A 22,686-nucleotide genomic window follows, 5' to 3' on the forward strand; every position below is an offset into this window, starting at 1 on the left:
ATGGTAATTATATTTAACCCATTTATATTTCTATTGTTTATTTGGTAAATTTAAAATTTATTCATGAGTCCATTGTCTTTAATTTTTATTTCACCCTCGTATTTCAGATGTACCGATATAGTCTTTAGGAATAATTATATTTACACCCCTTATCTATAGTTTATTTACACAAATTATTTATACTTTTTGAAAAATTACACATACACCAACCAGAAATATTAACATTATTGATACAATTCACCCCCTACTTTTTAGAGAAGTACACATACACCTCAAAAACGTCAACATCATTACACAAATTATTCATATTTTTTATTGTTAGAAATATTTCTATAATCAAACAAAAGACAAAAATAATTTATGTAAATAAATCATAAATCAAGATTTATTAATTAATTATAAATTAATTATCTCTGTTTTTTAAAAAAATATATATATACAATAAATTTATTTTTCCCTTAAGTACTAAAATGAAAAATATTAAATACCCCCCAAAAAAATTGCACGGATCTCAATCAAAATATTTTTTTTCTTTATTTTAGTCAGTTTATTTTTCATATTTAATTTTCAAATCTGATTATGATATTTTTATTATTTTATTATTATTTACTATCTTCATCTTAAGTATTTATCTAACCCTGATTGTTAGTAACTTACCAAATTCGAAATGTATTTCAAACTCCAAATAATATATTCAACTAGCATTTTAATTTCTAAAACTTTATTATAATCTAAGTTTTGAAATCTTGAGCCACTAGAAGAATAATAATATTTAACTACGATTAATTATCATGGTTAATAATAAATAATTATAGTAAATAGACGACCACGCGACGGTTGTTGGCCGTAGTTTTTACGAGGGTGGCTAAAAGTTATGGTAAATATTTTGTCCATGACTCTCTGCCTTGGCAAGTAATTTTTTTATGATGGAAAATCTAATTTTTTACATTAATTTTATTTAATCGTAGTTAATAATAATCATTTACCACGTTTTTAGCTTTGACAATATTAATTTTTTTAGTGAGGTGGCATATAAGTGTTTCTAACAAAACATTAATATCTTGATTAAATGCAACAAATGCCTTGGATGATGATATGAGTCTATATGTATATGTCCCATATCTTTATTATATATTTTAAAAAGTTTTAAATATTTTTCTTAGATGGATTTGACAATTAGTATAAGTTATTAAATTATGAATTTATAATAAACATTGAAAAATAAAAATAATAAAATAATAAAACCCCATAATCATGTATATTAATAAGAAAAATAAGCCAAATATTTAAAATAAAGATAAGCTATATTGATTGAAATCCATGCAAAGTTTTATGATATATCTATTATTTCCATTTTAGTACTCAACTCGAGAAAAAATGGATTTAGTATATTTTATTTTTTTTTTTTTGAATGATAGTAGTTTTGTTGTTATTATTCTCAATTTTTTTAGCTGTAAAAAGTAGTGAATTATTGATATTCATGATTTTGTTTAGTTATTAATTGTGGTCAATTTTTGGAGAGACTGTTTGTCGTAATCAACTCATTTTGTATTTATTTCATTTGATCACAATCAAGTACTCTATTTATTTAAAGGTATATTCAACCCTTTTTCACGAGAAATAATTATCCGAGCATGTATTTGGGAACTACAAACTTTCAAATAAGATTTTTGTCGAGTTCTTATCTCAATATGCATATTAAAAAACTCTATCGAATACGATTTATTCAAAAGAAATTCTAATTCCAACATCAAGTTGAAGATTATAAACTCTATCTCAAATATAAATGTCAATCGGGTCATAGGTGCACAAGTCCGTCAGATATCCAACATTGACAAATTACTGAGTTATACGAGTTTTTTCAATCTTACCCCTCAAATGATGGAATACAATACTTCAAATTAATAGCTCATTTTGGCTTTTAATTTCTCATTCAACTGAAATTGAGTTTGAGTAAGTACACGCATCATACACATCTTCTCCCATTGTAGATACTATTAATCTATCGATCTCTTTTAAAATATAGGGATGATTATACTTTTCTTCCATTTGGTCTAATTATACGTAAATCTCTTATGATTTAAAAAATTACATCTAAGGGTATAAACGAGCCGAGCTTAACTCGAGCTCGGCAAAATATTCTGGCTCGAGCTTTTTTTTTTTTTTATAAATTATAATTAAAATAAAATTATTTTAGAAATTTTATTTATTATGTTAGAAATTATTTTTAACAAAAATATATTCTTAATTTTCTTCAACTATTAGATAATTTAAAAAATTAATAATTAATAAAAATATATAGTAATAATAATGAACTTACTGATTTGTTTATTAAGCTTATTTTTGTATAAAGATTAGATATATAAAATAAAATACCATACTCTATCATTAGCTAAATTATAATATGTTATATTACTTAATAATTATAATATATGAGTTAAATATATAAAAAAATATAAAAGTAATTGAAAAAAGCTTTGACTAGAGTATTTTGGGCTCGAGCTCCAAATTTGCTAGCCGGCTCTGCCACCCCTAGTTACATCTAGCGTCCCTGATGTTTGCTTTCATCTAACAAATAAGTTCCCTCATTCATTAAAATTTACCGAATTTGCTGATATTAACAAAAAAAATTGAACAAATTTATATTTACCCCAAATATTAACTTATTACTGATTTAGTATAGGTCAAATGAATCTTTTTATGATCAAACCATCCTCATATGTCTTCACACATTAATACATATGAGAAGGTATATCTTCACCATCACAAAATCGAAAAAAAAATATTTGATCAGTAATAAGATAATAATAAGTCAATCGATGGTAAATATCAATTTTCATTCATTTTTTTGTTAATATAAGCAAATTCGGTAAATTTTGATTAACAGAGGAACTTATTTATTAGACTGAAGTAAACCTTAGGGGAGGGGAGTATAATTATCCCTAAAAGATATGAAGTTATACTTTTTTCTAGAAAAGTTTTGAAATTACACTTACACCATTGCTAAAAATTTTTCATTTACACCTGACTCCCTCCTGTTAGGATTTGGAGAAAAAATTGACCTTAGCAAAAAAAAAAAAATTACCTCAATTTTAATTTGGCCCCCCATTTAACATTCTCATATATATTTTTATACTTATAAAGAGATAAATATTATATATATATATATATATGAAGTGAGGTTAGCATCATTACATTATCCCCTTATAAATATAAATTTATTACATCTGAATTTGAAAAAGAGGTAAAATCGAAAATTGTGTAACTTTTTTTGCTAATATCAGCATTTTGCATCCAATCCCTAATAAAAGCGGATCAGTTGTAATGAATTTTCGGAAGGGATGTAGATATAATTTTAAAAATTTGAGAGAAAGTGTAATTTCGTATTTTTAGAGGGTCTAAGTATAATGAACCCTAAATATTAATTGAGACTCACTTATGGTTAAAGATTAGTAAACAAAACCCTACATTTTAAACCAATTTCATTGATTTGAGCATAAAATTTAAATCTTTTTACTAGCTTGGCAGCCAACCATATCCCTGTTGCATTGATTTTACTTCTCAGCATCATTAAATTCCTTTAATTTGGGAAGGTACCATCACCCAACTGTAACCTGTATTGACTGATCAACACCAAAATTATGTATTAGGCCTACCTCTCTCAAGATTATAGCAGGTGAATAGGTGAAAAATGTATTTATGATGGAGAAACTCTGCATAAAATGGCACATATGGTTCCTGCATATCTCAGTAAGGTCCTGAAGTGTTGGGATTGGTGCCAAAAGGGAGCAAAGATCAAGGAAGAAGAGCAGAAATTCCATTGAAGAATTCATCATTCTGGTTCAGTGAAAGTCATTTACAGGCGGATTGAAGTCCATCTGAGCTCATACCCTTGTACTATTGCTGCATAAGTACTTGGAAAATGGTTGAACATGAGAAAGGGAAGATGGAAAACAAGAGAATAAGCATTCCAAAGAGAGGGGATGAAGCTCTTTTGTTTTCTTGGCCATGGGAGAACTTGAATAACTTTAAGGCATGTGTAATTAGCATCTGCCTCTGGTATTAAGACCCCCCACCCCACCCCTGAACCTGAAAAACGAAAAATTGTTGCTTTTTTTTTCTTTTTACCATACAGAATCTGATTGTGTATTGTTAATATGTTTGTGTTGTTATATTTGAGCAGTATTTGTTGTATGGACCAATAGCTGGAAAAGTACTATATTCTATCTACAAGGAAAAAACCATCAAGAATGATGATACTTGGTGCTTGCATATTCTTATCTTGTTTGGCCTCAGAGCCCTTGTTCATCAGCTATGGAGCACTTACAGCAACATGCTCTTCCTGAATCGGGCTCATCGAATTAATGAACAGGGAGTTGAGTTCAGTCAAATTGATGCAGAATGGCATTGGTATCATGTTCCATTACTCCAGTTTTTGTTGGGCTTATATGATTTTTTTCTGAATTGCAGTTGGTTTGTATAAATATGATTTGTTCTTTATTCTTGTGTTGGTTACATCTGCAACAGGGATAATTTTCTGATCCTTGAAGCTATTTTGGCTTACTTGTTATGTTTGAGTTTCCCTCTCTTGGCCAATCTTCCCATCTGGGATTTGAGGGGTGTTCTTATTTGCCTCATACTCCACATTGGAATCTCCGAGCCGTTGTATTACTGGATGCACAGATTGTTGCATTTCCCCAGTTTATTTCGGAAGTACCATTGGCTCCATCATAGCTCTAAAGTTATTAGTCCTTTCACAGGTACAAAGTAATCAAAGAGATAAGAATTCCGACAACCCTTTTCTTGAACTAACTTAATATGTATATGTTTATCTAATCATTCTGCACAAATTTTTGCTGCAGCTGGGCATGCATCATTCCTGGAACGTCTGTTGCTTTGTGTAGTTATAGGAATTCCAACCTTGGGGACTGCCTTCATCGGTCATGGATCTGTAGGCCTCATATACTGTTATCTTTTGGTTTTTGATTTTCTTCTGTGTTTGGGGCACAGCAATGTTGAAGTTCTTCCTGGCAGCTTGTTTCAGGCTATTCCTCTTCTCAAATATCTTATCTATACACCGACGTGAGTTCCCATTCAACGATCTCGTTTTGATCCTTTTAATGCTTTTGTCGTTTTATATCAAGTTTCGGCAAGAATGTAGTGTTTATCACTGTCAGTCTCTGTTGGATTCTGCAGATACCACAGTCTTCACCACATGGACATGGGGACTAACTTTTGCCTCTTCATGCCTGTATATGATAAGCTATGGAATACAATAAACATGAATACTTGGACTCTTCACAAAGAAATTAGTTCTAGGACATGTGAGTCTATTTCTCGTTCTTATTGTTCTGTCAGAACTCAACCATTTTTAGGTTCTGAAGGACTGCCTGAATAGTTGGATATCTTTATATAGGTGTGAGAAAATATTATTTCATTTTTAACTGGACTCTCATAACATCAAGGTGCAGATAGCAGAATACCTGATTTCGTGTTTCTAGTACATGGCGTCGATATAATGTCAGGAATGCATGCTCCGTTTGTTTTCCGATCCTTCAGCTCAATACCCTTCAGAGTAAAGCCCTTCTTGTTTCCAATGTGGCCTTATACATTCATCGTTATGCTTGTTATGTGGGCAAAGTCCAGAACCTTCTTGTTCAGCTTTTACAATCTCAGAGGAAGATTGCATCAGACATGGACTGTCCCAAGATTTGGTTTCCAGGTAGCTGCCTATTTCCATATTGTTCTTTACATTTCATATCAATGGGTGGAACGGTCAGAAGTTGACGATTGCAACGACAAAATTATGCATAGTCAAGTTCAAGTCCTTTTTCCCTCTGACTTTTAATGAAGTTGCGACTAAAAGCGTTAACGACCAGCATCTTCTTCCCCTTAATGTTGTCGTGCTAAAGCTTTTCTTCTTGTTACATTTTGCAGTATTTCTTACCTTTTGCTGCAGAAGGCATAAACACCCAAATAGAAGAAGCTATCCTAAAAGCTGACAGGATTGGCGTTAAGGTCCTCAGCCTTGCTGCGTTAAATAAGGTAACTGGTTTCATTTTCCTTATGTCATCCATCCCTTTGTTCTTGAGAACTCTTTTGAACATAGAACATGAACAAATGAACATATCCTAAAGTTCAGTAGTTAACCGGATGTAAGGTGCCCATCTGAAACTTTTGGCCAACGATAGAAATTATGTGCTGCAAGTATTTAGTACCATGTGGTTACTGAACTGTTTGGAAGCAATAACAAATTGCAGAATGAAGGGCTGAACGGAGGTGGAAAGCGTTTCACGGACAAGCATCCCGATCTTAGAGTCAGGGTGGTTCATGGAAATACATTGACTGCTGCGGCCATCCTAAATGAGATTCCTAAAGATGTTGATGAGGTTTTCTTAACCGGGGCAACTTCTAAGCTTGGTCGGGCCATTGCTCTCTACCTTGCTCGGCGCAAGGTCAAAGTTCTGGTAAGCATGATTGAAATTCTCATCATCTTATAGGCTCAGAATTTGTAGATTATGCAGTTCAGAGGAATTTGCTAGTGAAAATCTTGTGGTTCTGTACTGTTTTCAATGCGGAGGATCATAGGAAAACTGCGTAAATTGATCACCAAATCATTGTGACAAGAGTATGGTTTTAATGCAGATGCTAACTCTGTCCAAGGAGAGATTCCTCAAGATCCAGGAAGAAGCACCGGTGGACTGCCAAAAGTATTTAGTTCAAGTTACTAAATATCAGGCTGCTAAGCACTGCAAGGTATGTTTTTCTGCGCGTCTTTGGAACTATTTACAGCACTGACTTTCCAGACAATGATAAGAAGACGAAACTCGACTTTTACTTCATTTGTTGTTCTTGCAGAGGGATGAGGGAAAGGCCAAACTATACTACTCAGAACCATGAATTTATTCACTTCATTTGTGCTTGGACTTTGGAGATTGGAATGCATAATCTGATTAAGTTCTTGAAAATTTGCAGACATGGATTATTGGCAAGTGGACGACACCAAGGCAACAGTATCATGCTCCATCAGGAACACATTTTCACCAGTTTGTGGTTCCACCCATTATTCCGTTTAGAAGAGACTGCAAGTATGGGAAGCTCGCAGCCATGAGGCTCCCAGAGGATGTTGAGGGACTCGGGTCGTGTGAGGTATATTCACTTCTTTCCATTTTCTATCATAGCCCGCTTGGCCGTAATGGTCCTGTGACAACGACTGTCAGAGAATTGTTGATTTGTATAACAACAAAACCTCTTTAAGGATAGCTTCATATCACCAAGAACTTAGCAAGTTTGTTATGTTCAATGATTGAGCTTATATCCAATCACGAAATCAACCGAGCAGCGCTTCCCAAAGTAGCATTGCATCGACCCGTTTTAACATGAACCCTCTTCTTGTTTACTTTTATCAGTACACAATGGAACGAGGAGTCGTTCATGCATGTCATGCCGGAGGGGTAGTTCATCTTCTTGAAGGCTGGAAACACCATGAGGTGGGGGCTATCGACGTTGATCAGATTGACGTTGTGTGGGAAGCTGCACTCAGACATGGCCTCAAGCCCTTGTAGATTTTCAATTCCGATGGTGCTATCTTGTATGCTATCAAAGTTTAGTGCAAGCATATCTTCTTTTCATGTTGTCAGGATGTTTCTATTGATTGTTTACTTCCAAATAATTATATACAATTACACCATTAATGTTATACAGAGCAACAATCATCTGTAGGGGCCCTATTTCATTTGAATTTGCAGTTTTCTATGAAAGCAGAAGCAGCTCTGTAAAACTGATCATCTTCCATTTCAGGCATGTTCCTTGATTTTATCACAACACCACCAAGAAAGAGCGTTAGTATAATTATGCAAACATGATTTTGATAATTTAAGTTAAGGGGGTGTAAATCTAATCATCTCTTATAACACCAATGCTTTCATCAACTCACCCAAGTCCTCGGCCAATATCCAGACTATAGCACCTACCTCACTCAAACCAACTTAACCTGCAATATAAACTGTCACCAAACACTCACAGTTCTTGCAGTTGTCAACACTGATGTACCCTTCTTCCCGTGATACCATCATACATCCTTAAAAACATCTGGAGCCTGCACATGACTCTCGACCATTTGATGTCCTAAACAGATTGACTATCATCACCACTCCCACCAGTTTGACCAGAGTCCAACAAGTGTTCATAAATGCAAAGCATCTGACTACTGATAGTATTTGTTTGGCTGTGCCGTGCCACCAGGATCAACACTCAGATCCTATTAGGTTAAGTCCATTGCTAGACATCCTTAGTGTTACATGTCAGTAATGTTATTATACCTCAAGGGTCACATTCAGCCAGTCCATCATCGTCCCTCAATGTGCCTCCAACTACGGCACCGCCAACCTCAAGTCAGGCTCCTGGGCTCTCAGATGGCCCATCAAATGCAGAACCACCAGGTGTGGATGCCATCCTGGCTCAAATGCTCCAACTGAAGCTGCTCTAACATCAGGCATTCCAACTGCAGCAGATGCACCAGCAAATGGTTTTCCTAGTGTGGGAAGAGCTCTTCAGCTTGGGTTCGATTTTGTAGCTGCAATGGTTTTATCCACTCTTTTCCTTGCATCAAGAACTTGGCACAAGTATAAAAAATCATTCTAATGGTCTAGTTGTGTTGTTGTCTTTTTGTTTTTTCCGGTCTTTCGCTATGTAGATTGTCCTCAGAATAGATCATTCAAGGAAAGAAGCATGCAGTGTTTTCTTATGGTTCCTTGAACTTAAAAATCTGCAAGTCTCTGAACACTTGAGACACGTAGAGAGATAACTAAGAGATATAATCATCTCACAGAAGTCTTCTGCTATTTCATAAATCTTTCTCAAACAACAAAGGGAAAGTTAGAATTGAAAGTGAAAACACTAAAGACAACAGAAGCGATTCCCTTCTTTCCAAATAATCGTGTTTAGGAGATACCAATCCTTTCTCCTATACAACCAATACAAAACGCAAGGTGGAGTCTAGTAACCAGTTCAAGAAAGCAAGTTATGCAAGAAAGCAACTTATACTGTGCTCGGCTGTGGCTTCATTGCACTCACAAACGAAAAGCAAAAACACAAAATGGAGTAAAACTCAAGAGAGCTGAAGAAACGTTTGTGCCATAGGATGCTTAGCCTCAGAGAGCTGATTAGGTTCCAGAATTTCAACAATCTCACCATTTACAAGAAGGCAAACTACATCAGCAATCCTCTGTATTTGTTTGATGCTGTGAGAAACCATTACGATTGTCATTCCCCGATCTTTCTTCAGCCTCACCAGAACGTCTTCTATATTCTGAGTCGATATTGGATCCAACGCACTTGTTGGCTCATCAAGTAGCAAAACCTTCAACAGAAAAACGATATGAGTTCAAATGTCGCAACAATTATCTCAAAAACATTAATCTTAGCCAAAATATTCAGATATATAAGAGCCCGATACGAAATCTCACCTCTGGTTCGTTAGCCAAGGTTCTTGCAAGAGCAACCCTTTGAGCTTGACCAACAGATAACTCTCCACCAGACTTCCCGTAGAAAGAGGAATCAAGATCTGCAAGAGCAAGCAACTTGTGGACCTCACCATCACTTAGCTTCTTCCCTCTTAGTTGTGGTCCGTATCGCACGTTATCCGCAACAGTGCCTGCAATCCAACAATAAAGGAATCATGCTCCATCTCGTCCCATCGATGCTTGAAAATTTTCAGTTACAAACGCGTAGTTAATTAACTAATCATCAAAACCTCCAGATTAAACATAAGACTGAATAATAAAGCATAAGTATCTATGTTCCTATGAATATACCAACTTGCAAACAACCTCGTACTCCTATGTTACCTTTTTCATGAAAAAAACCAATAAAGAAGCAAAGAAAGCCCACAATATCATCCAATCTACAAGATTCAGTGTCGGGACATCACATCCATTGATTCCATTCATATGTAGCCTTAAATGATGACTGGTGATGATATTCTGGGAATGCTTTACCTTCAAACAGAACAGGAAGCTGGAACAGCATGCCAACTTTCCGGCGAAGGCTGAGCACATCAAGCTCACAGATATCTACACCGTCGAGCAACACAGAACCCGAAGCAGGCTCCCACAACCGGTTAAGGGCCCGCAAGAAAGTCGACTTCCCGCTCCCGCTCGGCCCGATCACCCCCATTATCACTCCTCTTGGGATGTCCAAGTTGACCTTGTTCAGAATCCTTACATCCTTGTCCGAAACCTTTGTCAGATCCCTCACCTCGATCTTGACGCCGCCATGGTGCCCGTTTTCCGGCGCCGACTCTAGGAGGTGCTCTTGCGCTTCGTCTGCCATCAATAAATACCAGGATTAATTTCAAGAAAAGAAATGGAAAGAGCTCCCCAAGAACTTGTACGAAAAACTTGAAAAACTCGGAGAATTTGCATTTGGATTTCGACCTCTAAAAGGCGCCATTAATGCAGGAATCAAGAGCTGAATCTCCCAGAAGAATGATGTAATATACTATTAGATCAAACGATAGACGAGGGAATCATTCTTCTTGTTGTCTATTTATAGGGAGTAGTGGATCAAAGCGAATATAGATAGAATTCAGTAAACCTTCCTGAGGTAGACCAAGTTGGGGTGGGGCAGGAGCTGGACAGCAATTTTCTAAAGGTTCTTGTCTACATCAATAACGTTTCACGGGCTCAAATCATTCGGATTAACGGTTGCTGCATTTTTGTAAGATACATTGTCTTTAACATTTGTATCCAAATTTGGTGAAATCTATGCTACGTGATTTGTTATTTTTTTTTAAAAAAAAATGATACGTTAATTATATGACAATATGATAATTAAAAAATTTTATATTTTAAGTACGATCCAAATTAAAATTTTTTAATATGATAGTATTATTAATTGGGTCAAATTTGAGACAACTTTTAATTTTCAAAAGCCAACAAATATTGACGACGTTGGCATGCGTCCATGTCAAATAGTAAATAAAGAGTTAATTTATAAGCTTATAGAGTTTCATTCTCTCTACTTAGTAATTTATAAGTTTTAAGATTTTCTTTATTAGTAAAATATTTTTTTAAAATAAAATTGTAAGACTCATTTTTTAAATCGAAGGCGATAAATCACACGTAATTAAATATGAATCGGGCGACACGCTATATAATTTGGCAATATCTCTAAGAATGTAGCATGCATCCAACCTGCATCATTTGGCACCCTTTGGAAAAGCAAGGCATGTGCCGTCCCAAGCCCCGTCACCGGAGGATTGATAATGTTGATATACGGTTTATGTTACTTACGAATAAAAAGTTTGAAAAATTTATAAGTCTCATAATTTAGTGAGATACCTTTTCAAAATCAAAATCATGAAGTTAAAGTAGGCAATGTCTTATACAATGTGACACCAAACACATCATCACATTATGTTGAAATCGTATTATTCACATCATCTTGATAGGTTATTGTTGGAAAATTGGCTAAGGATCAAATTCGATAGGCCAAAGTCCACAATTCCAACCTACCATTTGGAAGGTCTGACTTGATCCACCGGCCCAACCCACCCATTACCTGACCCGGTTCCCATTTTAAGTTGGTTAAAACCCTTCCCCTCCTTATTCTTTTTTCTTGCCCAAATTTATTCACTCTCCTCGTCTTCTCCCCACTTTCTCGATTTTTGCATCATCATCAATGTCTTCTATTTATTCACTAGATTCGGGAAGAAAAAGAGTGAGAGAAACAAGTGAGAAAAACAAATAAGAGAGGTGAACCTGAGTGGTTCGATGGTGCCTTAGTGGCCGCGTGTGTCGTTGGTGGCGTGAGTTAGTCTTGATGGTTGTCGTCCCTTGATAAGTTTGAGCAAGCAGTGGTTTGGTTGACAAGCTTTGCGGCTGTGGGCTTCTCCATCGGATCCGGCTTTCCGAGTTGAAATTATTTATCGTTGCTGTTTTTTTCACTATTCCTATTAATCTGTAATCGTTGTTATACTGATTTGTATTCTGTTATAATAATTGTAATTCTTTGTGGCCTCACTGCGGGGATAAATTCCTAACAGTAGTATCAGAGCCTTCGGGTTCTATTCTTCTCGTGACCGGTAAGATCGTTCCTTTTCGCTTTGTGCGATTTCTGCATTTTTTTTTTCTTTGTGCGATTTTTGTGATTGATGCTTAATGTTTATTTCTGAAATCTGTAAATCTTGTTGTGTGCAAGTTTATCTGCTATGTGCAAATATTATTTGTTGATATTTTACTTTTGTTTATATCAATTTGCATTGGTTGCTAACATCTCTATTTTGCATGTACATTTTGGCGATGATGTTTGCCTGATCCATTCTTTGGATTAGGTTCCCTTTAGGGTCCTGATCCAAGGGGGAATATATTGGAAAATCGGCCTAGGACCAAATTCGGTAGGCCCAAACCCATCACCTGAAAGGCCTGACCCGACCCAGCCATTACCAGACTCGATTCCCATTTCAAATTGGTTGAAACCCTTTCCCTTTCTTATTCTTTTTCCTTGACCTTATTTATTTACCCTCCTCGTCTTCTCTCCACTTTCTTGATTTTTTGCGCCATCATCAATGGCTTCTCTCCATTTATTCACTACGTTCCGGAAGAAAAAGAGTGAGAGAAACAAGTGAGGAAAAATAAATAAGAGAGGCGAACCTGAGTGGTTCGATGGTGTCTTGGTGGCCGCGTGTGTGCCTCAGTGCCGTGGTTAACCTTGGTGGTTGTCGTCCCTTAATGGGTTTGAGCAACTGATGGTTTGGTTGCCGACCTTTATGACTCTGGGCTTCCCCATCGGATCCGAATCCCCGAGCTGAAATTATTAATCGTTGCTGTTTTTTCTTACTGTTCCAATTAATTTGTAAGTGTTGTTATATTAATTTGTAGTCCACTGTAATAATTGTATTTCTTTGTGGGCCACTGTGGGGATAAATTCCTAACAATTATGTTTTCTTTTGGTGGGATTTGATGGAAATTGATTTTTTTCCGCCTAATCTTTTAATATCTTTCTTATTTTTAATATCACACTATTTTATTTCGTACTGTTATTTGCTTCTATTTTTAATAATATTATCTTCTAAATAATATTTACTTCGTAATCTGTCATGAACTACAATGAATTCATAAAGTAAAAGAAACAATTCTTCTCATTCAAAACTAGTTAATTTGATATTTTATTTTATATATTTAAAAAATATGCACCCTCACTGAATGTGTCACAATATACTAGTTCAAAGGTCTTACGACTTGATCGCGTTTAAGGGTATAGATTGAAAAGTGCCAATCTTGGAATCCCTAGTGGATTTCTTTTTCTGGGTGGTGCTTCTGGCAAAGATTACCTTGTGCCTTGTGTGTGCTCTAGCTTCGGGTTCACCTAGGTGGGAAACTGGCTCTGTTTATGGCTGGTGGCTCGCTAACTAAGGGAATAGCACAATTGAAGCTCTTTTCGAGACTCCGAAAGTTTGAAAATCTCAAAATAGCAACTTCCTCTACGCCCGCGCTTGGTTCTTCTAATTTTGCCAGCTCAAGAAGAAAAGATTGATCAAGCGACACCCGGATTTGAACTGGGATAAAGGATTATCAGTCCCCTGCCTTACCACTACCACTCGGCCATGCCGCAAAAAGGTTACTCTGCGCATAATTCTTGAAATCTGCCTCATTTAATCCGGGCTTTTACCATGTCTCCCGAACAATCTCAGTACATATGGCGCAAGACGATTCCACATATCAAGGTCGGAATGGGATCGGGTGTTTTCACGTCTCACCGTAGTGCCCGGTTTGTCTTGATTGGAGATTGATGAACAGGAACTCTTTTTTTTTTGACTGGCTACCTAGCAAGAAAACTCAAAAGCTCCTCTCCTTATCAGTCGAGTGACTTCATACCTCTCCTTATCAGTCGAGTGGCTGGAGCGGAGTTAGCGCAACGGCTTTCGTGCTAGCGCGCTCATCCTTTGCTTGTTCCCTTCGCCCGCTTAGAAGTGGATTCGAACCACCTAACCGTCAGTCTGAGCTCTCTAGATCAGTCAGTTTCTCTAAGCCCTGTGTTGGTTGGGGGAAGAGGGCATTTCCATCGCGAAGGATTCAATCCAGCCACAGGTTCCCCTACGGCTACCGTTAATTACTTTTTATTTGAAGGAATATTTATACTTTTTCAAACAAAGAGGCAATATTCGTAATTATACGAAACTTAAAGAAGATAATTGTAATTTACCCTAAATTATATATCAGTGTATCCATATCATATATTATGTTCACGTTCTTACATCATGCTAGTTTTTGTCCATATTTATTGATTATAAAAATTCATAATGTCAATATATGCTATATGTCAATAGAGTTGTCACTTGTTTCCATTAAGTAATCCATAGTAAAACACATTGGAAAGGCCAAACAAAATTCAAACTCAACATCATAAATTCGAGAAGTGTTCACAATCATGTCCAATAATCAATGTAATAAGGGGTTAAATATAGTTTAAAGTTGTATGTCGCCTGTATAGAAAATTTTCCTAAAATATAAAAATCTTCAAAAATCCTCTTGGACTCAAATATCACACAATAATTAACGACGTACAATTTCAGTCGTTGATCATTAAGTTGGAAAGGGGGAGGGGTTGAAGGTTCTTATACTTCAGTAGGGCTTTTGATGTGGGCAGTATCTTTATCGAGTGTATGGATGATTGTTAAACACTTTTTATTTTCAAAAAACGGGTACGCAGTTGAGTTAGCACATATAACTGATATTAATAGTATTTCCAAAATCGTATAACACATGTAACTAGTGGTTGTATATAGTACCGTTAGAGCATTTAAATGTTATAAGAGAAAGTAAATTGCCATTTGGTTTTAACTGAAAGAAACATGCCATAAAACTTTACAGATCTACTAGCAATTGACGAACACTCAATGCGCATGCATGATTTAAATTTTATTTTGTATCTATTTTAGTTAAATAGAAAGAGAAGAAAAATAGAATGATAATTAATCAAAATTAATAAAATAAAATGACTTTAGATGTGTATGAATAAAAAATTATTAATAGAATTAATTCATCAAAAAAGAGGTTATTGTGGAAAAAATAAGTATCGTTAAGGACATGATTTTAGACAATTCACGTTTTGTCAAACATGCATCGAAGTTGATTTAGAGGTTTTGCTCTGTCTTAACAAATAGTACCGATTAATCCACGGTTCTCTCTCAATATAGGATTTTTTATTATTTTTTTCAATTAAAAATATTTTATAAATTGTAAGAATTTATAAGATTCTTTAAAATAAATTTAGCTAAATACCCTCTTAGAGTTTCAAGAACCAAGTATCCTTCACAAGACAAAAATATTCATTAGAGCTTTTGTGAGGACTTCTACTTTAATAAAAAAAAAAGTGCTTATTAAAATAAATTTGAAAATTATAATAGAATAAAATCGAAAGTAATTGTAAAAATTTAATGAAAAGTAAATAAAACTCATACAGTAAGTGTTTGGATCTTCTCCACTTTCAAAAACATTTAAGTGAAAGTTGAACTAGTTAAGGATGAATTTTCATAAAATAAATTTGAAGTTATAGGTAGTTCCACTAAATGGATGAGTCTTTATTTCATTTAATGTAAGTTTATTATAATTTATTTTATAATTTTTTTGTTAAATTGATATATATCGAATTAATGTAATGCTTAAATCGTTACGGTATTAATATAATCATATAATTACCACTAATATAAAGAAACTAAAATTGACACATATAATGAAAAAAAATTGGTTTACTTTGTTTTACATATAAAGTAAAAGATATTTTGTAAAATTTATAAAATAGAATATAAGCTTTAATATAAGATTGAAAATTAGGACGTATGTTGTAAAAATATATATTTGATGCGAGTAAAAAGTTGTTCGTATAAACACATTTGACTTGGATTTTGCACCGAGCTTTTGCACAAGCTCTAAAGAGGGAACTACACTGAGGAAAAACAAAAGAAAGTCCTTAACATTTTGAGAATCAAGCCAGTAAATAATGTAGAAAAAATAATAATTGAAGCTGTAAAAGCTAAGATGACAATTCAGAGCGAGACTGTTTTGAAAAATAGTTTTCTTAGTTTGTATAAGTGTTGAAGAAATGTTATCCTATAAGGAGGGGGTAGGTCCCCCTTTTACAACGTTTACCTTCTCTTGGCCGAGGGAGTCCAATCCCCTAGCCACTTAGGGAGTGGTTGCTAAATGATAAGATATAATGATTTAGGAGAATTTTCAAGTTATTAGTCGTTTGGAGCTTATTTTTAAAGAGAATAAGCCTTTTTAAAAGTTAAATTTCCCAAATTCCTAGGAAGAGGTTGAAATAGGTCCCATAACCTCCCCAGTTCTTTGGTGCATCCTTCGTGGCGGGACAATTATCATCATCCTTCCGATTTGTTCGGCCGTGGTTCAAGTATGTGCAAGTAGGAATGCGTTTATGTCCAAATTGTCGTGAAGTCATCCTTTTGTCTGCCCCTTTTGCGTATTTTCTTGAGCCTTCTTTGGGCTTCTCCATTTAATAACCCCCTTACAGGAGTTTGGGTCTGGAGTCCCTTCCACTACAGTGCGTGATTTTAGATCTCAACTCTTTTTCAAATTAAACTCTATCTTGGGCAGTATAAATTTGTTGGCATCAATATCAAAATAATTTTTTTTTAAAAAAAAAAAGCAAAACAAATGCATTTTTGAACTGAATTTTTTTTCTTCCCTCCCAAAATTTCTGTGAAGAGTCTAATTTCAGACAAGAATTAAAATTAAAAAAAAAAGAAAAAAAAAACAGGAAGTAGAGAGCCCTTGAGTCTAATTATCTGAGGCATCGCAGTTTAGCGGAATTGTGTTTCTGATCAATGAGATGTGAACACGTCACTTCAAAACAGCTAATAGTCTGGCAGGTAATAGTCACGGCTGGTAGAGCGCGTCGTATGGATAAACCTTCCATAACCAGAAATTGATAATGCCAAACTGCTTTCCCACCTTCCAGGTCGAGATACAACCATTTCAACACAACGTACTGCATGCAGTTATCGTACATCGTGCATCAAAGGTTGTACTTCTGAATAGAATTAGAGAAAAGCTATTACTTTCTAATCAGATACAATACGAGAAAAGAGAGGAGAGAGAGAGAAAGGGGAAGTATCGAAGGGGAGAGCGATCAGAGAGAGAAAACACAGAAAAGGGGTCTTCAATTTTCTGATTCAGAAATTCTTTCTGCAGAAAATAAACAGAGTGCAGATAGAGAATGTGAAGCAAAATTTTGAAGGGATAAGGAGCAATGGATGAAGAAGCTTAATGGGTTGCAGAGGAGAAGTGAAGAGGAAAAGAAGAAAGGAAAAATAAAGCTGACAGTGTTTTGGGATAATTTTTTCTCCTGAATATGAATTCTGGGAGCTCCAATAAGGTCAGCTAATAAATTTTGTGAACTCATAATTTTGTGCAAGTTTGAATCTTTGTGTTAGTTTGATTCATTATTCTTCAAGTTTGAATTTTGAGTATGCGAAACCTGAAGTTGAAGTCGAGAATTCAAGCTTGAATCTTTTATTGAGGGAGTGGCATTTGGGCTGTTGTGGAGTTTTCAGGATGCCGATAAATTCGTAGCGGTTTACTTGGAGTTGCAGAGAGGTATCTTTATTTGGTTTTGAAGATTTAGGTCAATAAAGTGTTCTTTTGTATTATAGTTTTAAACTTTGCGTTGAAGGTTGAAGAATTTGAAAGTTTCTGAAATTTGGGTTTTTGGAGGGAGAGTTAGTTTAATTGGAAAAATGAGATCTCGTGGTATGAACTCAACCCTCCAATTATTGTAGTTGATAAAAAGTTGAGGTTTTGGAGTTGGGTTTTGGTTTGACAATGCTAGGGTTGGTAGTAGTCAGATTAATTGTTATTTGGAAGATGGGCTTTGGGAAATGGAGCAAAACAACTGTAATTTAGTTAAAGGTTCTGTATCATTGGTGTGGTAGCGTGTAGTTCTGTTATATGGACTTTTAGTGTGGAGAAGGAGAGACTACAGAGAGATGCAACCGCCTCATCAGCATTCACGTATCAATCTTGCTGAGTTGAAAGCTCAGATAGTAAAGAAACTAGGGCCGGAGGGGTCCAAGCAGTACTTTTCTTACTTGCACAGATTCCTGAGTTTGAAACTGAGTAAGGTTGAGTTCAATAAGCTTTGTCTAAGGATTCTTGGGCGGGAAAATATTCCACTTCACAATCAGTTTATTCGTTCAATTCTGAGAAATGCTTGTAGTGCCAAAGCCCCACCAGCACCAAGTCACAAGGATGATGCTTACAAATATGTTACACATGTTGGTGGGAAGGAGATTTCAGCTGATGGTTACCTGCAGAATGGGTCCCACACCAGTATGACTCAGGCTTCCGGCTTGCCAGGTCTATCAAATGGAGGTGACATGCTACCAGTCTCGCCTCGAAAGGCCAGGACTGGTTTTCGTGATAGGAGAAGTGGGGACCGCCGTAGCGCTCTTGGCCCTAATGGGAAGACTGGCTTTGCTTCTCATCTGTCTACTACCACGCAGTCAAGTGATTTAAATGCCGTGGTGGAGAATGGGGATATGAATCCACCTGATATTGGGAGGGCAGTGCAGCAGCATCAAGGACTCCTGCGGCAATCAGATAATGAGAGTGAGAATTTGGTTATGCAACCTGCTAAAATGTCCATAGTAAGGAGATCACCAGATGGTTCAGCTCCCCTATGCAGCAAGGATGAGACAGAGTTGGTTGTTAGAAATGATGGGAAAGAGAATTCTGCTAGGAGTCCACTCCGAGCGCCCCTTGGGGTTCCGTTTTGTCCAGTCAGCGTTGGTGGGGCCCGCAAGGCCCTGCCTCCAGCAAGTCGCGGTGGATTTATCAGCACATTCAATGACTGCGCTTTGTTGGACAGTCTTACATTAAGGAAACGAATGGAGCATATTGCTACGGCACAGGGTCTTGAAGCAGTGTCAGTGGATTGTGCCAACATACTGAACCATGGTTTAGATTCTTACATGAAAGGATTAATTAGGTCTTGCATTGAACTCTTGGGAGCAAACTCAGGGCATGAGTTGACAAAGAGTAATGCCCACAAGCACCACTCACATACGAAACTTATTAATGGTGTCAAACAAGGTCATCAATATCAGATTCAAAATGGTGGCGAGCATTTTGGATTGCAAGAACAGAAAATCCGTGGCCCAATTTCTTTGCAGGACCTTAGAGTTGCTATGGAACTTAATCCAAGGCAACTTGGGGAAGACTGGCCGTTGTTGCTAGAGAAAATATGTATGCATGCATTTGAAGAGTAACATGGGCCATGGATTTAATGTTCCCAGTGGAGTGAATTGGTCCCTACTGGATTGAAAGGCATGCTTGTGGTGCTGGTTATCTGGCCTTGTGTGGCCTTGATTGTTCTGATTCATGGCCTTTTGAACCAGTGTAGTGCTGCTAAGTAACGAATTCCTGGATAATAGGGACCAAAGCAGGGAATCTTTATTCCTTCCTGCTCTCGGGCTTTTCTTAATTGGAAGAAGCCATATTCTCAGCCACCATTCAGATGAGAAGAATGCCCAGATTAGGTTGCACTGTTGTATGATTAGCGTTATCCCCACTTATATCTTTTTTTTCTTTCTCCTGTAATTTACAGCCAATGAGAAATTCTAGAACAGTTTTGCAGGAATAATTTTGTGTAGTTCAGTACTTCAGCAAAAGGGTGGGAATCCGTGATGCAATAGACATGTGTATGTACCTTCACCACGAAGACCAGTTGGAATCTTAATATTAACAACACAATTTAACAAATTGCACCATTTGCTTTTCTTTCTTTTTCTTACACCCAATACATTGCTGCTTCTGGTGTGTGTACCTTTAGCTTTCAGATTTGCATGACCATGTTAATAAATGTTGGAACTGTCTACCAAGCACAGGCTTATTTCTTGATGCATTTGCACTGAACTTACCGTGATACAGCTATGCTTTTGATTAGTGCACAAGGTGTTCGTTTGGAGTTACTTTCTTACTTAGTTGTGGAAAACTGATGAGAACTTACATGATATTAGGCCCACAATTTAGCGGTCTCTAAGTAGGCAACGTAGTCATGTGAAGAAGTTTTGTTATTTGCTTATCATGTACAATCATAACCTTGTCATTAACGGAAGACTGCTGTAGTAATATCGAGGCAGATGCAGAACTACTCCTTGTTTCGTCATGGTGTTTTGGTGGTCCAAATTGTTTACTCTGTACTATTCCACTGCTCTTGAGGATCTGAGTAGCTGTTTATTTATCATAGTGTCACAAACACACACACAAAAAGAAAAAGAAAAAGGAAATTAAAAAAACACATGTCTATGGAGAAAATTTCTTGTTGCTTATAGTTGAATCCAAATTTTCAATATTTGTTGCTCCCCTTTCTCAATTGAATAATGAGGCATAGTTTGTTTAGTTTATAGAAAAAGAATTTTAGGATCTCTCAAACGATATAATCTGACTCCCGCAGGAAATTTCAGTTTCCTGTAGTTCAATGTATGGCGCAGGTTATAATGGTTCTTTTGTATTATATGCTGGGAGTTGTTCAGACTACAGCAGTAAAGTTCACAGGTTATGTCATTGTCCTTTCTACTATATATGTTCTTACTTCTGCTGCTACCGATTCCTATAGTAGTTCAACAGTCCTTGGAGCATTCTCCTAACATGTGAACATCTTTTAGAGGTTAAAGCTGCATTAGTACTGGATACTGTAGTTGATTCATACTTGTATAAGTACTCCGATTATGAATAACTCTAGAAGGAGGTTGATAATGACTCTTGTAAAAAGCAAAGCAACTTAGAAATGCAATTAGAAAAGCTGGTTAATTTATACAACTCCGGATCTTCAGCTGTCTATGCAAAAAGCTTATGTAGAGAAGCAAAAAATGATTAGATTCTTATTCTTCAGCCTTTTAACCTTTAAATTTATTGAAACGCTAAAGAAAGACGTCTACTTTGAATATAGACTCCGCCATTAACTTGTCTTATTAACAAAAAAAATGAAGAATCTATTGTCGTTAATCTGTACAGCCACCATGCCACACTAACAATTACTTTTCCTGGTTTATCTTGTGTTCTCTTTTGCAGGACATTGCAATGTGGCATGACCCTTGAAGTGTATGAAGTTCTTGTTCAGTGTTTGAATTTAGACCTTTGAACAAGTCGGAACAAACGTGGGTTTCCTGTAAGTTGTGCTATATTAACTGCTTTTCTGCTGTTTTTGTGCTTAACAATGTGCTTATTAGTTCCATTCACGAGCTATATTTCCGGTTACACATTCAAGTTTTATTTTATTTACTCTGTAGGCAGTATTCCATTGGTAACTATTGGAAATTTGACTATTGCTATTAAACTTGAGATATGAAAATATGAATGGTATCCGAGCTATTTCTGATATATGCAAGGCAAAGTAATCCATGTCAGTTATCCAGAGGCTATGTAATTCAGGTACTGCAACAAATTCTAAGTTACACGTTCACAAAGGTAATCTTTATTGTCGCAATGGTCATCGTCATGATCCTCATGTTTAGCACTTTTGGCAGCTTACCATTTGCTAATTCAATGACAACTTCCTCTGTTGCCTGTCAAGAAAGGAAACACAAGATTCAGTTATTTTTTTATTTTCATTTGGGCTATGCGGCACATTAATATCCTATATGCCAATTTATATTTTGAACTCTGATGTATGCTAGCGGAAATTGAGCTTAGGGTTCCATTTGGTCCTTCAAGGGGTTGAAAGCGCACTCTAGCATTGCGAAAGGCCTTGCCCTGTTTGCCTGGGATGTGATTAATTGCGAATTTGGTTGTAGGAGAAAAATGCATAGTGATAATCATAATCATTTTGAAACAATATGATTAATCTAATCATCCATGAGGTTTTGTCTATACTGATTTTCTGGCTCCTTTTGGTAGCATTCAGGACCGAATATTCTGGAAATAGGTTAGCTAGCATTTTGGATGTAGATACCTGCTCAGATGATTTTAGAAGCCCGTAAATCTATCCTCTTCAGTGGAATTTAACAAACTCTAGCTAATGTGGAGGTTGGTTGAAGATGATGTTACGCGGTGTAGGATCATCCCTCAATTACATAGAGCCTCACTTAGCTCTCAACCTTATCCATAAACGATCTCTATCTCTTCATTGCTATGGTACTCTTTGTAGTAGGTAACTTTCTATATCTGGGCCACTTTACTTACCCTTAGCTTGTGTTCGATACCTCACGCCTTCACTTAATCCAAAAGCTTGCTTCGTGTTACAACTCAGCGATATGAAATGAATACCATGGTTAGCAATAACTTCCCCTTCGCCTACATGCCTTTCATCACCTCTCCCTTGACTCTTCGTTTATATTCCTTGTTCCTTCCATCTAAGCTCAAAGCTAGCTTCATCGCTAACGTAAGGCTGAATTGAATTTCTTTCTATGTGAAATAAAAGAAAGAGTTCACCTAAAAGTTCTTCTCCTGAGAGGAAAGAGCTGCTAGTAGAGGCGGCTTGGCCAACGAGCCTTTATTTTGCTTTCTGGAATCAGATGTGGCATCAACTAAGCAGTAGTGAAATACTGGTCCAGGAGCGTATAGAGTTGGAGTGCTTTTTTAAGACTACCTAACCGCCTTTTTTTGAGTTCAAGCAAGGACAATTCTTACACAAGCCTCTTTGAATGAGATCAGTTAAGATCTTTTT

At 36.1% G+C, this 22,686-nt stretch overlaps 3 protein-coding genes across 5 annotated transcripts; 2 read left to right on the forward strand and 1 right to left on the reverse strand.

Annotated features, from left to right (window-relative positions):
* LOC105158256 (protein ECERIFERUM 3-like) lies at positions 3,584–7,780 on the forward strand. 3 transcript variants are annotated; one of them, XM_011074939.2, is made up of 11 exons: positions 3,588–4,033; positions 4,184–4,410; positions 4,528–4,760; positions 4,863–5,082; positions 5,197–5,324; positions 5,466–5,722; positions 5,938–6,045; positions 6,261–6,467; positions 6,646–6,756; positions 6,976–7,149; positions 7,410–7,780. In XM_011074939.2, exons 1-11 carry the CDS (start codon positions 3,923–3,925, stop codon positions 7,563–7,565), a joined length of 1,932 nt encoding a protein of 643 aa, XP_011073241.1. In that variant the 5' UTR covers positions 3,588–3,922; the 3' UTR covers positions 7,566–7,780. The 3 variants fall into 3 exon arrangements, with proteins under 3 accessions (XP_011073243.1, XP_011073241.1, XP_011073242.1); XM_011074940.2 differs by having other exon boundaries at positions 3,589–4,033; positions 5,472–5,722; XM_011074941.2 differs by lacking the exon at positions 7,410–7,780 and having other exon boundaries at positions 3,584–4,033; positions 6,859–6,988.
* Positions 8,900–10,652, reverse strand: LOC105158257 (ABC transporter I family member 17). Its single transcript, XM_011074942.2, has 4 exons — positions 10,437–10,652; positions 9,999–10,325; positions 9,468–9,655; positions 8,900–9,361 (listed from the first exon to the last, which is right to left on the reverse strand). Exons 1-4 carry the CDS (start codon positions 10,450–10,452, stop codon positions 9,110–9,112), a joined length of 783 nt encoding a protein of 260 aa, XP_011073244.1. The 5' UTR covers positions 10,453–10,652; the 3' UTR covers positions 8,900–9,109.
* LOC105158258 lies at positions 17,111–19,781 on the forward strand. Its single transcript, XM_011074943.2, has one exon. It carries the CDS (start codon positions 18,008–18,010, stop codon positions 19,286–19,288), a length of 1,281 nt encoding a protein of 426 aa, XP_011073245.1. The 5' UTR covers positions 17,111–18,007; the 3' UTR covers positions 19,289–19,781.

The sequence above is a fragment of the Sesamum indicum genome, linkage group LG3 (genome assembly GCF_000512975.1).
Source record: "Sesamum indicum cultivar Zhongzhi No. 13 linkage group LG3, S_indicum_v1.0, whole genome shotgun sequence".
Taxonomy (NCBI): Eukaryota; Viridiplantae; Streptophyta; class Magnoliopsida; order Lamiales; family Pedaliaceae; genus Sesamum; species Sesamum indicum.